This window comes from Hermetia illucens, chromosome 4, assembly GCF_905115235.1.
Source record: "Hermetia illucens chromosome 4, iHerIll2.2.curated.20191125, whole genome shotgun sequence".
Taxonomy (NCBI): Eukaryota; Metazoa; Arthropoda; class Insecta; order Diptera; family Stratiomyidae; genus Hermetia; species Hermetia illucens.
The window spans coordinates 103,142,082-103,156,669 of record NC_051852.1 but is presented as its reverse complement, the minus strand read 5'-3'; the positions used below and the strand labels follow the sequence as shown (position 1 = coordinate 103,156,669).

The 14,588-nt window shown below is 40.3% G+C and overlaps 1 protein-coding gene across 1 annotated transcript in view; it reads right to left on the bottom strand.

The window, feature by feature from the left end:
- Window positions 1–28: 28 nt before the first annotated feature.
- The window catches only part of LOC119655935 (protein O-mannosyl-transferase Tmtc3), a 41,828-nt gene continuing 27,268 nt past the window's right edge, over window positions 29–14,588 (bottom strand). Inside the window, exons 5-12 of the mRNA XM_038062121.1 lie at window positions 13,242–13,341; window positions 13,065–13,180; window positions 12,827–13,008; window positions 12,515–12,770; window positions 11,699–12,454; window positions 11,448–11,634; window positions 10,977–11,257; window positions 29–1,691 (exon numbers count right to left, since the gene is read on the bottom strand). Of these exons, the coding sequence (XP_037918049.1) occupies window positions 1,314–1,691; window positions 10,977–11,257; window positions 11,448–11,634; window positions 11,699–12,454; window positions 12,515–12,770; window positions 12,827–13,008; window positions 13,065–13,180; window positions 13,242–13,341 (2,256 nt within the window). The 3' untranslated portion in view covers window positions 29–1,313. The remainder of the gene's footprint in view (window positions 1,692–10,976; window positions 11,258–11,447; window positions 11,635–11,698; window positions 12,455–12,514; window positions 12,771–12,826; window positions 13,009–13,064; window positions 13,181–13,241; window positions 13,342–14,588) is intronic.

Here is a 14,588-nt window from a genome sequence, read left to right as displayed (position 1 = left end):
ATAAAGTGATCTGAACTATAACAGGTGAACTGATAACAAGCAACGGCCACCTCGGACTGCCGACGTATTTGGACCGATTCGATAATTCAATGGCTGAAAACCATTACCGCTACAGAACAGGCACAGCAATCTTAAATTTCTTGCTAAACAATTAAATACAGATTCCAATATAATATGTAGATTTATTAAAAAAACTTTCATTAAGTCTGAAGAAAACTAAACCCCACATTTACTCAACCAGTAAACCAAAAATTCTACTTCATACGATAATCGTTTCTGTTTGGAAAATATCATTTGATTTTATGCTGACACTTTTAGTTTAACTACTTTTAATATCAGTAATAACGTATTTTTATCAGTTTTTAATATTATCAATGCTTAAAGCTATAAGTTTACCTGACTTTTATGTCTTATAAAAATAACTTTCCATATTAAGTACACATACTGGATGTCCGACCACCTCATTTTGAAAACCTTGCATGCTATCATGTTTTGAAGGGTCTTTCGTTCTCAAATTGAAAATTCATATTTTAAGTTTCAAATTGGTCTCGCACAAGGAAGATTCTTAATCTTAAGTGTTCATTCTCTCTAAGATTTCCGCTGGTCAAAATCCCAGGTGAAGGATAGCACAATACTAAAGCACAACGAGCCTCCAATAAATTCGCTCAAATTTTATCTAAAATCGCTTCGCACACACATTCCGTTTTAAATAATTTTTAATTGCACAATACTCTCATAAACTCTTAAAAAATTTTGACTAGAAATAGAATCCAACTAGACTTGGCTAATTTCAGCGTTGCGCTTGCAAGTTTCGTGCTATCATTCCGTATAAACCGCTAGGTCAGTATTATAAAAAACGAATGGTTAGCAATACCCATTTAAAATGTCTGGTGCGGTCTCAATTTTTAAGAGACCTGCACGATAAATCCTATTCATTTGACTACATTCGGGCCTCACTTTTACAATTTAATTAGGTTTTATAGTTGTCTAAACATTTCGACTAAAATAATAACCAAATATCCTCAATCACAAACAAACCAATGAGAACTTTCTCCATATAAAATATCATTAAGTACACAACTGTTTACTACAATATTAACCTTAACATGTATACTCCTTAGCTAATTTCATTGTTTAATATGTTCTACTGTAAATTTTAGCTTAGCCTCTTACTCCCTAGAATATTTAACTAATCGTCTTACCGCCTATCCTTACCGTAAGTCTTAAAAATAACAGTAAAAAATATATATATAACAATTACTTTCAATCTCTTAAAAATTTCTATTTCGAAGACGAGGAAGAGGTCGTATATGTTATGAATCATCAGTGGCAGAGGAATAGTGCTGAGTTATTGGTTTCGGGCGTTTCAGGACAGTGTCCTCCTCGGTAACGCCTGCTTGACCATTTCCACCGCCAATAAGGTTACGAAGATTCCGGAATTCATTCGGATCATAGTCGGATAGGGCGAGCTCCTTCTCGCGATTTGTTCCAGGTGTTTGTTTGACTTTTTGTAAACGGGATTCAACAATTTTTAAATGTCGTAAAATATAATCTTCTTTTGATGCTAAACTATGGGCTACCCTCAAACAGTCTAGAGCTTTAGCAAGTTTGCCACGTTCAACGTGCACGACGCACAAATTATGCAGACCTTGAATGTTTTTCGGATCCAATTCCAAAATGCGTTTGTAGCACTGTCAAAAAAAAATACATAAATTATTTTATTACGTGTTATCGACCAGATTTCTTAGTAACTAAATCTCAAGTATGAGGCACATCCAGAAAGTAATTATACTGGAGTTCTCCCGGCCGTAGGGAATAGTTTTTCAACATGTTGACAACGCTGCCGAGTAGCCTGACTCCTTTCTTTCAAAATGAAACCTATACGAGGTTAGTATTTTGAAAACTCTTGACCCAGGATCATGTCGTGCGAAAAATGTCGATACAATTTCCCACCAAGTGCAAAATACGCGCCGTCATCCTGTTCCTCGTTCTGAATGGAAAAACTTTTGTTGAAATGTTTAATAAGGTTGAAACTGTTTATGGGGGCTCTCCACCATACGCCTCAAACTTTTGAAGCCAAAAGATAGTCTCAACAGTGGCATCACACCTTTTCATCCTTCGTCCAAAAATTCAAAACTAAAAATAAAAGCGTCCGTGTTTAAGGGGGTCATCCCGTGTGAAGGCCGTTTTTTTCGCTTTTTTTAGAATTTTTTTTGAGACGAACTGGATAAAGGTACAAATACGAATTTCTCACCATATATTTATTAATGTCTTGATCATGCGCAGTAATTTTTCCAGCACGATAATATCGTGCGTTATTGAAATACAGAGCAACTTATGCACACATCTCCAAAAAAAGGTGTTTTTCTGCTGCCACACTAGAGGGCGCTGTGATGATCTTAGAGAAAAAATGTAAACGGCATTTTAAGGAGCGGACTTAACCACAGTCAGCAAACTAGGATTATTAAAAAATATTGAAAGCTAATTGTAGGACAAACGGTTTCGTCCAGGGCAGAGGCAACTCTTCAGACGCTGCCTCACCTCTGCCCTGGGAGCAGCGTGACCGTGAGTGGCCATGGGCCATGCCCCAAACGAGGGATCCGCGGACCAAATAAACGTGGGAGTAAGTTGCTCTCCATTTGGTCCGGTCCAACAACAAGTGGTTGTGGACTTAGGATCCCTCACTTATCCTAAACAATTAATTTAGCTTTAGCCAGCTCAGGCTCAAACTATCGGTTTCTACTGGATATAATTCGCACCCTTGGCGTGTTTTCCTAAACATATAAATGGAGCGTTTTCCATCCGATGCCACTCACGGTCACGCTGCTCCCAGGGCAGAGGTGAGGCAGCGTCTGAAGAGTTGCCTCTGCCCTGGACGAAACCGTTTGTCCTACAATTTTTAATGCTTGGGTGCCATGCCCCAAACCAGGGATCCGCGGACCAAATAAACGTGGGAGTAAGTTGCTCTCCATTTGGTCCGGCCCAACAACAAGTGGTTGTGGACTTAGGATCCCTCACTTATCCTAAACAATTAATTGAAAGCTAAATTGGTGGCGTGTTAAACTTTTTTTTTGTAAATTTTGGCGTTTTTTTAAGGCTTCTTCAATGAATAAAAAAAACTACTGAATGAATCGCAATTATCCTAGTTTACCGAACATAGAAATATGTTCTGAATAAGTTGTGCAAATTACAAAGAATTTCGTTGAATAAATTTTGGGTTATGGTGGCGGCGGATTTTCAATATGCGGTTTCGAGAAAAACGCATTTGAAAAGTAGAATGTGATTTTTAACCATAAAATCTTAAGTGGCCATTAATCTGCCATACCTAGTTCATAAACCTTAGGTTTCTTGAATAAACACATGTAAAGCCTTAGCTTAAATTTTTATGATTTTAGCGAAGTCATTCGCACCGATAAATACACGCTTTGTTACGGTGATCGACATAAACCTGGCACGTGACATTTTACCTGTTTAACACTGTCTTTTCCGAACGACTCTGAATATCAAAAAATCACTTTGCCCATATATTCTACACTATATCCAGATACAATTGATGCCAGAAAAAAAAATCGATTCCTCGGATTCGACACATGGGATGACCCCTTAAAGACTATAAAAGAATAATTTTGATTGAATACCTGGCTAAGGGAAGCACCATCAATGCTGCAAGATAATAGGAGACCCTAAAAAATTGTAAAGAACGACTCAGAATAAAAGGAGGGGCACACTAACAAAGAGAGTATGTCCACTACATGACAATTTCAGACGTCACACGGCCAACGCTACAAGGCAAATCCTGGACTGGTTTGGACGGCTACATTTTGAACCACCCCCACATTCCCTTGACTTGGAGTCTTCAGATTACCATCTGTTAACTTCCCTGGTAAAAGGTTTCTGATGAACGAAGAAGTAAAGGAGGAACCATTTCCTGGAAGTGAACGTGGAAAGGAAGTGGAGAAATGAGTGGAAGAGAAATTTTTCCGAAGAGGCATCAACAAATTGTTTCCCTCTCACCACCTGCACCCAAATGGATGGCGACTGTGCTGAAAATCAACTTTCATATGTACTAATATAACCATGTGTATTTCTGAAATAACTTTTTTTCCTAGGCTATCCAAATCAAGTACATTTACTATCTGAACGTGTATCGTAAATTAAACAAAATGCAGGCTATCTTTATTTTGTTTCCCTCTGTTAACATAACATTCATAAGACGAAAAATTAATAAACGAACACACAAACAACTTCTCCCGAAAGCAACCTCGCAGAGGAGTCAGCATTAGTTTCAAATTGCCGTACATACACGAAAGAAGATAAATAGGGATAACCCACTGATCCTCCAAATTGGACAGGGAGAAAAGGCGAAAACCCTATTCATGGAAAATTATTATGGAAGCAAAAATTAAACTTCAGATCGGATCGACAACGAAGACTAAATCAATGAAAAATCATCATCACCAACGACGCAATAATCGATATCTGGTCTAAGCTTGCCTTAGTAAGCAACAGCAGATATCCCGGCTTTGCGCCGAGGTCTACCAATTCAATATCCCTAAAACCTGTCTGGCGTCCTGGCCTACACCCACATACCATCTGAGGCAAGGTTTCTACCATAAATATTCCCTTTATATCATAGACTTTCCGGGCTGGATCATCCTCATCCATACGGATTAAGTGACCAGCCAACCGCAATCTGCTGAACCGGATTTTATCCACAACCAGTCGTGATATCGCTCATAAATTTCTTCGTTATGTAGGCAAACATTTTTCGAAGGATTCTTCTCTCGAACACCGCCAGGAGTTCGCAATTTTCCTTGCTAAGAGCTCAAGTCTCCGAGGAATGCATGAGGACTGGCAAGATCATTGTCTTGTACAGTAAGAGCTTTGACCCTATAATGAAACGTTTCGAGCGGAACAGTTTCTGTAAGCTGAAAGGCTCATATGGCTCTGCTCGCTGCCGACAACCGTGCACGGATTTCATGGTCGTAGCTATTATCAGTTGTGATTTTCGACCCAAGATACGAGAAATGATTAACCATCTCAAAGTTGTAGTCTCCTATCTTTATTGTTGTTCTGTGACCAGTGTGATTTGATGTTGAAGCTTCTTTGTTCTTTGGTGCTGACAGTGCCACCATGTATTATACTTCATTAATATGCAGCCCAAGATCTCCCACCAATCGTGGCTTGCTCATCTGGATGAAGGCAGTTTGTACATCTCGGGTTGTTCTTCCCATAATGTCAATATCGTCAGCATAGGCCAGTAGTTGGATGGACTTGAAGAAGATTTTTTTCCAGGATTAGGTTAAAAAGGACGCATGACAGGGCATTCCCTTGTCTTAGACCGTTGTTGATGTCGAATGTTTTTTAGAGTGATCCTGCTGCTTTTATCGGGCCTCGCACATTGGTCAGGGTCAGCCCAGGCAATCTTATCAATTTCGTCGGAATACCGAATTCTCCCATGGCCGTGTATAGTTTTACCCTGGCTATGCTATCATATTCCAACAGTTTTTCCAATGCATACCGCAGAGGAAAAATCTGATCTGTTGCTGATTTGCCTGGAGTGAAGCCTCTCTCTGGTATGAGCCGATGATCCTCTGGGCGTATGCGGTTATCCGGCCTAGCAAGATAGCGGAAAATATCTTAAGAGATGGTACTCATCAATTTCTTCTATACTTGACGATGGCAGCATTTGCCCATCGTCTTCAGTTGGCTACTGTTGAGCAGTTCGTCAGATCGGATTCGAGATGGTATTGTTATTCTAGCTCGCAGCACCATGCCAAGAAGATAGTGGTCTGAGCCTATATTAGCCCTCTTATATGTTCTGACATTTATCAAAGCTGAGAATTGGCAGCGTTCGATTAGCACGTGGTCAACTTGGCTGAAAGTGGTCCCGTCTGGAGAGGCCTACGTTTTTTTATGGACTGCTTTCCGCGCAAACTAGATACTTCCAACAACCATTTCGCTCGACATTGCTAGTTGGATAGTCCGTTGTCATTGTTAGTTTTATCTAAGCTGTGGGAGCCAACGTATCACCTGTATATAGGCTCCGTCCCTACTTGGCTGTTAAAATCTACAAGTATGATTTTGATATAGACTAACACTGTCTTCTAACATCTTAACAGCTTTTTGCAAGAGAAAACCTTGACAAATTGGAATATCATTAAAATTGTCTTCGACGAATTCATTGCCTACCGAACCCAAGATTTCCACCGTACAGGAAAAGAATACATGTGTTATCTGTTGGCGAAAATGTGTTGATTCGAAGCGTTCCAACTCCCACTAATAAAGTTGTTTGGTTGGTATGTATGCTTGAATTTTAAGGGTGAAAGTAACTATATATTTTTGTACAACCTAATAATTTACATTGGGTGTACAACTTAACTCGGTCCGTTTCCAGAAGATGACTGTAGGTGCTACGCGTAGATGGTTAGCGGCAACACCTGATTTTTGGTGTATCGTGAACTGTCAACATCTATCAACCAAATATTGTTTAGAAAACTTTTAGTTTTGCACAACGAGTTTATTTTTTATTGCCTGGACAAAGCCAGGTCTCTCCAAATTCTGTTTCAATTGGAAAAAAAGTGCAGTCGAAGCAAGTGGCAGGCTTCAAAACGCAAAGAAATTGAATCCCATACGAGCTAAAACCGAGTGATATCCAACACAGTTTTATATATTCCAAATCTCACTTGAATGACACAAAAGAAAGTCATTTCTGCATGGAATCATAACAAGAGACGAAAAGTGGATTCAGTATGGCAACCTGAAATGCAAACACAGGGAACATCAACACTGAAGCCCAATATCCACGGCGGCAAGGTAAAGCTCTGTATTTGGTGGAATCAAGAGGGTGTTGTCTACTATGAACTTCTAAATCCTTTCATCATGACAACGCTTGGCTTCTTGCTGTTCGTGTTAAAAATTATTTGCAAAATAGAGGATGGATAATTCTAGCTCACGCGCCTTATAGCCCAGACCTCGCCCCTTCCGAATACTATTTATTTGGATCTATGCAATACAATTAACTGGAGTATGCTCCACTTAAAAACAGTGTATCAAAAATTCTTCATGACTTCAACAATTTCTTCAACAGTTGCCATAATGCGTAAACCACGCCAGATGCACTCAAAGTTCACGCTGTTGAAAGCTTTCTCGAAATCGATGAAGTGCAGGTGAAGCGAATACCTAAACTCCACACACTCTTTCAAAATGATCCGCAGGGTGTGGATGTAGTCAATACAGGATACAGACAACTTCTACTTGCCTGACCAGCGAAAAAACAAATTCTCTTTTGATACGGCGCACAATACGATGAACTTCCCAGGATTTCGCACGGTATTGGAGCTCGAGTGCGTCACGATCACCATCGCTCGCAACGATCAATAGACCAGAACGTGGTCGACGAACAAAGAGGCTTCGAAAAAAAAGGAATTTAAATGACGGCTCAATGCTCAGTAATATTCTCAGGTGGATATTCAAAGTTTTTGTCATTCAATCAGCAAGATGTTCTCTATACTATCGAGCGGCAGTTGGATCATATAAGTAGTGAACTTGGGGGATCACAGCCCTACAACCATACGAGAAGTGGCGGACGTAACACGTGAGCGAACGCAAGGGACAGAGATGACGACCTTTTTCGAGGTTGATATCAGCGCCGAAGAAAACAGCTGCTAAATATGCGGCTGATTACAATGTGATCAATCTGGTTGTTCGTACGTTATCGGACAATTGAAACCTAACTGACCTTATAGCAAGCTTCGTGTTCTGACAATATACCACGAATTATGAAGCGGTGAAAGCAGCAAAAATCCATAAAACTCCCACCATTATCGTTGCGGACACTAAGACCGTCTTTCTCCATCACAAGTCCGAGCAAAGTGTTGACAAAGCCCACCTTACCATTCAGATAATTCACCACCATCACAACACCCCATGGGCTGCCTTCAATTTCTCATAGAAACTCTTCTTCTCCTCTGTATCAGAAGTCTCCATTGGTGGGTAACAATATACTATTGAAATGATTTTCATTCTGGATCGAAATTCTACACCACTTTCCAGTTGCCTGCTGCTGTATAAAAAGCATTTTTTCTATATATTCACCATTTGGTCGGCATCCACTTGATGGTAAACCGGACCAAATAGGGAGTAACTTACTTCCTCTTTTTTGGTCCTCGTTTAGGGTTTAGCACCCAAATTTCAAAAAAATATTAAGCGAAGGCGGCTTTACGGTTTCGTACCAGGGCGTAGGTAAATCGTCAGATGCTATTTCACCTCTGCCCTGGGGGCAGCGTGACCGAAGCGGCTTGCAGATGTTAAATCCGCCCATACTTTGGGCTATAACTTGGCCAAAGCTGAAAATATTTTGTTTAGGGATTGAGGGGTCCTAAATCCACATCCAAAGGTGGACGGATTTATACTCAATTTAATTCGCAGCCATGTCGTGTTCTGCGAATTATATAAAGAAGCATTTAACATCTACAAGCCGCTTCAGTCAAGCTGCTCCCAGGGCAAAGGTAAGGCAGCGTCTGGCGATTTGCCTCTACCCTGATAAGAAACCGTATAACCGTCTTCCTTCCTTTTTTCGCCTTCTGATCACTTCGTCCCAGTCTTAATAAAGATGTTGAAATAGCCTATTAGCTATAGCTTGTTAATGCAGATATGAAGAGTACGATGAAATGTCAAACTAAGAACCTTGGTTTAGTTGTTGTTGTTTATCTTCAGTCCAACTCTACTTGCTCTCTTTCCAAATCCAGAGCCATTTGGAAAAAAAATCGTCTCCTTAAGAGAAAAAAAGCAAGATGCAACTCTGGAATGCCCGCCAGATACACTCCCTGTTCATGCTGTCGAAACCCTTCCCGAAATCGATGAAAAGCGAGTGCAGCGAAGATCTAAACTCCACGCACTCCTCCAAAATGATATCCAGGGTGTTGATGTGGTCAATGCAGGATCCAAACTCTCCCTCCTGCTCTCTGTCGATCAAATTTTCGAGGTGTTCCTTGATGCATTCCAGAAATATTTTAGCTATTATCTTTGTGACGCGAGCGACACGTAGATACTCTCCAATTGTTGCACTAAACACGAATACGCTTCTTTGGAATCCTAACCATCATCCTCCTTTTTCAAACTCTGGGAACTGTCTCAGATTCCCAGAATTCCCACACGAGTCGAAGCAGCGAATGTGCAGAAACTAGAAGTGCAGCTATAAATTACTCTGCGATTAGACCATAAAAGTCCTGCGGCTATACTCCGTTTCAGTACATTGGTGGCCGCACGTTATGATGATCAACCATTTCATCCATAAGAGGCGGAACTTTATCGCTAAGACCCGTGGTGAAATGTTCCTTCCACCGTACCCACTGATCGTCATCGTGAACGAGAAGTCGACCATTAACATCCCTCCCCCCGCTTTCAGGCGAGCATTGGATCACATAAGCGGTCGGTGTTGAACTTGGTCGTAACTCTCCAACACTGAAGAGAAGAGGCGGATGAAACACGCCAACGAACGTAAACAACCATCAGAAGGCGGTCCCTTTCGAGGCCGATGTCAGCGCCTCTCTTGTTATACACATCCAGAAGACTTACCTAATAAATCTATTGCTGACCGTAAAGTGGTCAACCTGATTGCTCGTAAAGTGTCGGTCAGTTGAAACCTAACTGACTTCATGGAAAGCTCTATGCTCAGATAATGTGCCACCAGTAGAAATCCAGAAACCTGCCACCATTATCGTTAGGTCGCCAAGACCGTGTTCCCCCTCACATGTCAGAGCCCACCTTGGCATTCAGATCATCCATAACGATCACAATCTCACCTTCAGGAAGCCTTTCCTGAACTGTGTAATTGTTCATAGAAGGTATCCTTCCTCACTACATCGAAAACCTCCACTAGTGCATAGCGCTGTACATTCGTGATGCTCCTTACCTTAGACCAGGATCTTCCATTCAGAATTCTGTCAAAAACCGACTTCCAAATCAAAAGTACGTGCCTTGCGGCCAGTAACAATTCAACACAGACATTATCTAGAAATAAAAGCATTTTTCTTTTCTGATATTCCATTTTGCCATCGAATTGCAACCACTCAATCATTCTACGCGCCATCTACGTCTTTTTTGGATTTCCAATTGTCAGCAATTCCTAATGTGTGGTTTGTGCCATTTGTGTAACCATTCATCCTATGCCGGAAATCTAGGATATCCAACATGTTTGGTTATTTCTTTTGCCTTAGGAGAGATTAGAGAGAGTAAATTACACTGACAAACGTAACTAAACCGACACAATCTATCACAAAAAACTGCACTTTACTCAACAGTTGTAACAATACAATATATTACGTATAAATGCGCTTCAGCCACTGTCATACAATTCTGTAATTTTTTATCAGTTATTTTTTCTTAGAATATCCTTACGAATACGTTGTTGTTTTTTATTCTAAAACCATAACGGAAAAATTGGGGTTAACAAATTCGTCCGGCCACGGGAGACATTCGCATGCACTGTAGACTATTCGTAATATTTTGAAGCCTATTTGGGTAGTTTCTGAGAATAAGTCCTCTTTGCTTGTATGCCTCGCAGCCGAGAAAAATGCATGTTACAGACGGACAGGCAGTAAACCAATTTTAATGAAATTTTTACACAAAAACCTTGAAAAACATAACACCTCCGCTACAAGGAAATGCGTAAAATTCCAGAGTTTCTATAAATAAACCAAATTTCGTGTCAATAAGTACAACCGTTTTCGAGATAAGTGTTTGTAACAGGCGGAGAGACCGATCAATTTTAATGAGGCCTTACTTTACATAAAGCCTTAAAATTTAATATAAATTTTCCTATTTAGAATCACCTACTTTAAAATTCACAAGATATCATCAAATATCTTTCATCTTACATCATTCCCTCAATAAAAATTACAAGTCATTTAAACACAATCGCATACACACGATACATTCAATTAATCAAAGTAGATAAACAAAAATCCACTTACATTCTCTGCGGCGTCCAAGTCTTTAATGTTATTGATATAAATATCCCCCAAAAGTATCAGTCCCTTAACATGGTTCGGATGATATTTAACGAGTTGATTAAGAAATGGTGCAGCCTCAAGTGGTCGCTTATCATCTGCCAACAATAACGCCAAATTAAAAAGAGCACTTCGAAAATCATGCTTTAAATGAACGGCACGTTTGAACCATTGTTCTGCCTCATCAATATTATGCTCATCCATTGCCAGCATCCCGAGGTTGAAGTGAACACGTTCATTAGTATCTTTAAAAATGGAAGAGTGAAAATTTCGTAATTCAATTAGTGAAACGTGATAGTATTTTGGTTCAAGGTAATGGGTGTCAATTCACTTCGAACAGCTTTTTAAAATTTTCGGAAATATATCAGTTGGGGTTAAAAATTTAATCAATTTTTTTTTTCAGAATGGCGTACTGAATATTTAAAGTCTACTAACCGTTGATTTCCAGCAATTTAAATAAACGAATTCTCGCCTCCTTCCGGTTCTCTGTGCTGCCTAGCTCTTGGAGTACGATTGCAGAATTAAGCAGGGCCTGCTCATGATTTGGGTTTAATTCTAACGCTTTGTTCAAATAAGCCAAAGCTTGCGATGTTTTGCCTTGCTCTAGATAAACCACTCCTAACTGAAATCAAACGTGTAATTAGCTAAATCATTAGAAGAGGACATTTATTGATTGTTACGCATACATTATAGTAAATATCCGCATTGTCACTCTCATACAATAAGGCTCTTTCGTAAACTTCTCGAGCCTCCTCAGTACGATTCAGTTTCATAAGTACGTCGCCACGGTTGATGTAGGCTTGAGTATAATCCGCCCGCATGCTTATTGCTTGACGATATAAAAGATCTGCTTCTTCCAAACGAGTATGATTCCTTGAAATCAAGTTCGCTAAATTTAGGAAAACATTCAAATGGTTCGGCGCTATTCTCGCCTGATACGACTCCCCGGGCTTCGCTTTCGGCAAAAGGGACTTTGCCTTTAAATATGCTGCTTCTGCCTCGTCAAACATCTTTAAATGATTATAAGTCCGTCCAACGTTGATGTATGCCCCGACATCATCGTTTTGTACCTCCACAGCCTTTTTGAAGAAGACTAAAGCCTGTGTATAGTCTCCGCTATTCTCCAGTGCATGTCCGACATTATTAAACAATTTTGCGTTTCTCTGATTCACTTTTAAGCCCGACATAAATATTGAATACTCAGTTTCCCAATCCCAATTCCGACGATATGTACGAATTGCATGCGGAATCAATATCACAGCCAACATTATAGCAGCAACTTTTTTATTTTCCATTCGCCTGTAGATCAGGTAAAATCCGTAAGCGACGAGCATACAAAAACCCATCGACGGCATATATAATACTCTTTCGGCTATCACAAACCCAACCGGGAAGAAAAGATTCGATGCAGGGAGGAAGGGAAATGCCATTAGTGAGAATACCTGAGAAAACAAATTTATTATTGTGGAATCTTTCAGGAAACCGTGGGAACTTTCACTTACCATACACATTATCGTAACATATTGTCTATTCGTAGAAGTTAAAATTTTGTAAAGAGCCGCAAACAACATAAAGTACGTGAACACTGTAACCAAATTACGAGCATCAGCTAAACTTTCCACAAGCGGAATAGTTCCCATTGTCCAATCACAGCATAGCTCGCACGGAAACAGTACAAGCCAAAGGTTTACTGCTAGCAAGTAGTTATAAGTTAACTGTCTTGAAGGAGTATCGGCAACAGATGCTGGATTATCGAATCTATCCAAAAACGTCATTGCATCATTTATTCCTTTACAAATCATATTTAATCTTACCGAGTGAAAACAGGTAATTGCGTCCCCATTATATTCAGACGAATCAGCAACAGTAGAATTGTCAAGGCTGTTAAGAAAATCACGCGACGGAAAACTTTCCAACAGAAACCAATAGAACTTAGTGAGGATGCATCTTTGTTAATGTACGAATGAATCATTCTAATATAATCCAGAGGTAAGATCTGCAACAAAATTAAGGCTTAGGAGGCTTGATCGAACTCACTTTGAATTTACTCACGTTTTGTACGACTAACAATTCGTATACAACACAAACACCTGTAATTGTTATTCCTTGCTCCTTACTGAACATTGCTATAGTTACGCACAGCACAAAGTAAAACAAATACAACCAATCTGAAAGTAAAAAGGACACTTATCTCATTTAATTCTGATTTGAGAAGTGAATTTAGCTTACTTGTTCGACGTGTTGGTTTTGTAGCTTTTATGTACGATAAAAATGCTAGAAGAAAGAAGACTGATGACAGCAACTCAGCCCTCCCTACAACACCAGTGACCTGGAGATTTAGAAGAAAGAAGAAATGAATGGTAAAACAATTTCAAGCCACTGGAAAACAATGTGCATGCAGTATGTATATGTACCTCGTCCACAAATGATAACACTCTAATCAAAGTTAAACACCACATTACAAAGAGAGCTAACTGCCCCAACAATTTCTGGCTTGTTTGTCATCGTTAAAAGATGGAGAAAACTCAGATACCTACCATATCAACTCAAGGTACCATTCATCATCAACGGCACAACAACCGGTATCCGGTCTAGGCCTGCCTTAAAAAGGAACTCCAGACATCTCGGTTTTGCGCCGAGGTCCACCAATTCGATATTCCTAAAAGCGGTCTGGCGTCCTGATCTACGCCATCGCTCCATCTCAGGCAGGGTCTTGCCTCGTCTTCTTTTTCTACCATAGATATTGCCCTTGTAGACTTTCCGCGCTGGATCATCCTTATCCATATGGATTAAGTGATCCACCCACCGTAACCTATTGAGCCGGATTTTATCCACAACCTGACGGTCATGGTATAGCTCATAGATTTCGTCGTTATGTAGGCTACGGAATCGCCCATCCTCATGTAGGGGGCCAAAACTTCATCGGAGGATTCTGCTCTTGAACACGGCCAAGAGTTTGCAATTTTTGTTGCTAAGAACCCAAGTCTCTGAGGAATACATGAGGACTGGCAACATCATTGTCTTCTACAGTAAGAGCTTTGACCCTATGGTGAGACGTTTCGAGCAGAACAGTTTTTGAAATAGGCTCTGTTGGCAGCTAACAACCGTGCGCGGATTTCATCATCGTAGTTGTTATCGGTTGTGATTTTCGATCTTAGATAGGAGAAATTATCAACGGTCTTAAAGTTGTAGTCTCCTATCTTTATTCTTCCCGTTTGACCAGTGCGGTTTGATGTTGTTGGTTGGTTGGTTTTTGGTGCTGACGTTGTCACCATATATTTTGTCTTCCCTTCGTTGATGTGCAGCCGAAGGTCTCGCGCCGCCTGCTCGATCTGGATGAAGGCAATTTGTATGTCTCGAGTCGTCCTACCCATGATGTTGATATCGTCAGCATAGGCCAGTAGTTGGGTGGACTTAAAGAAGATCGTACCTCTTGCATTTACCTCAGCATCACGGATCACTTTCTCCAAAGTCAGGTTAAAAAGGACGCATGATAGGGCATCCCCTTGTCGTAGACCGTTGTTGACGTCGAATGGTCTTGAGAGTGATCCTGCTGCTTTTATCTGGCGCCGCACA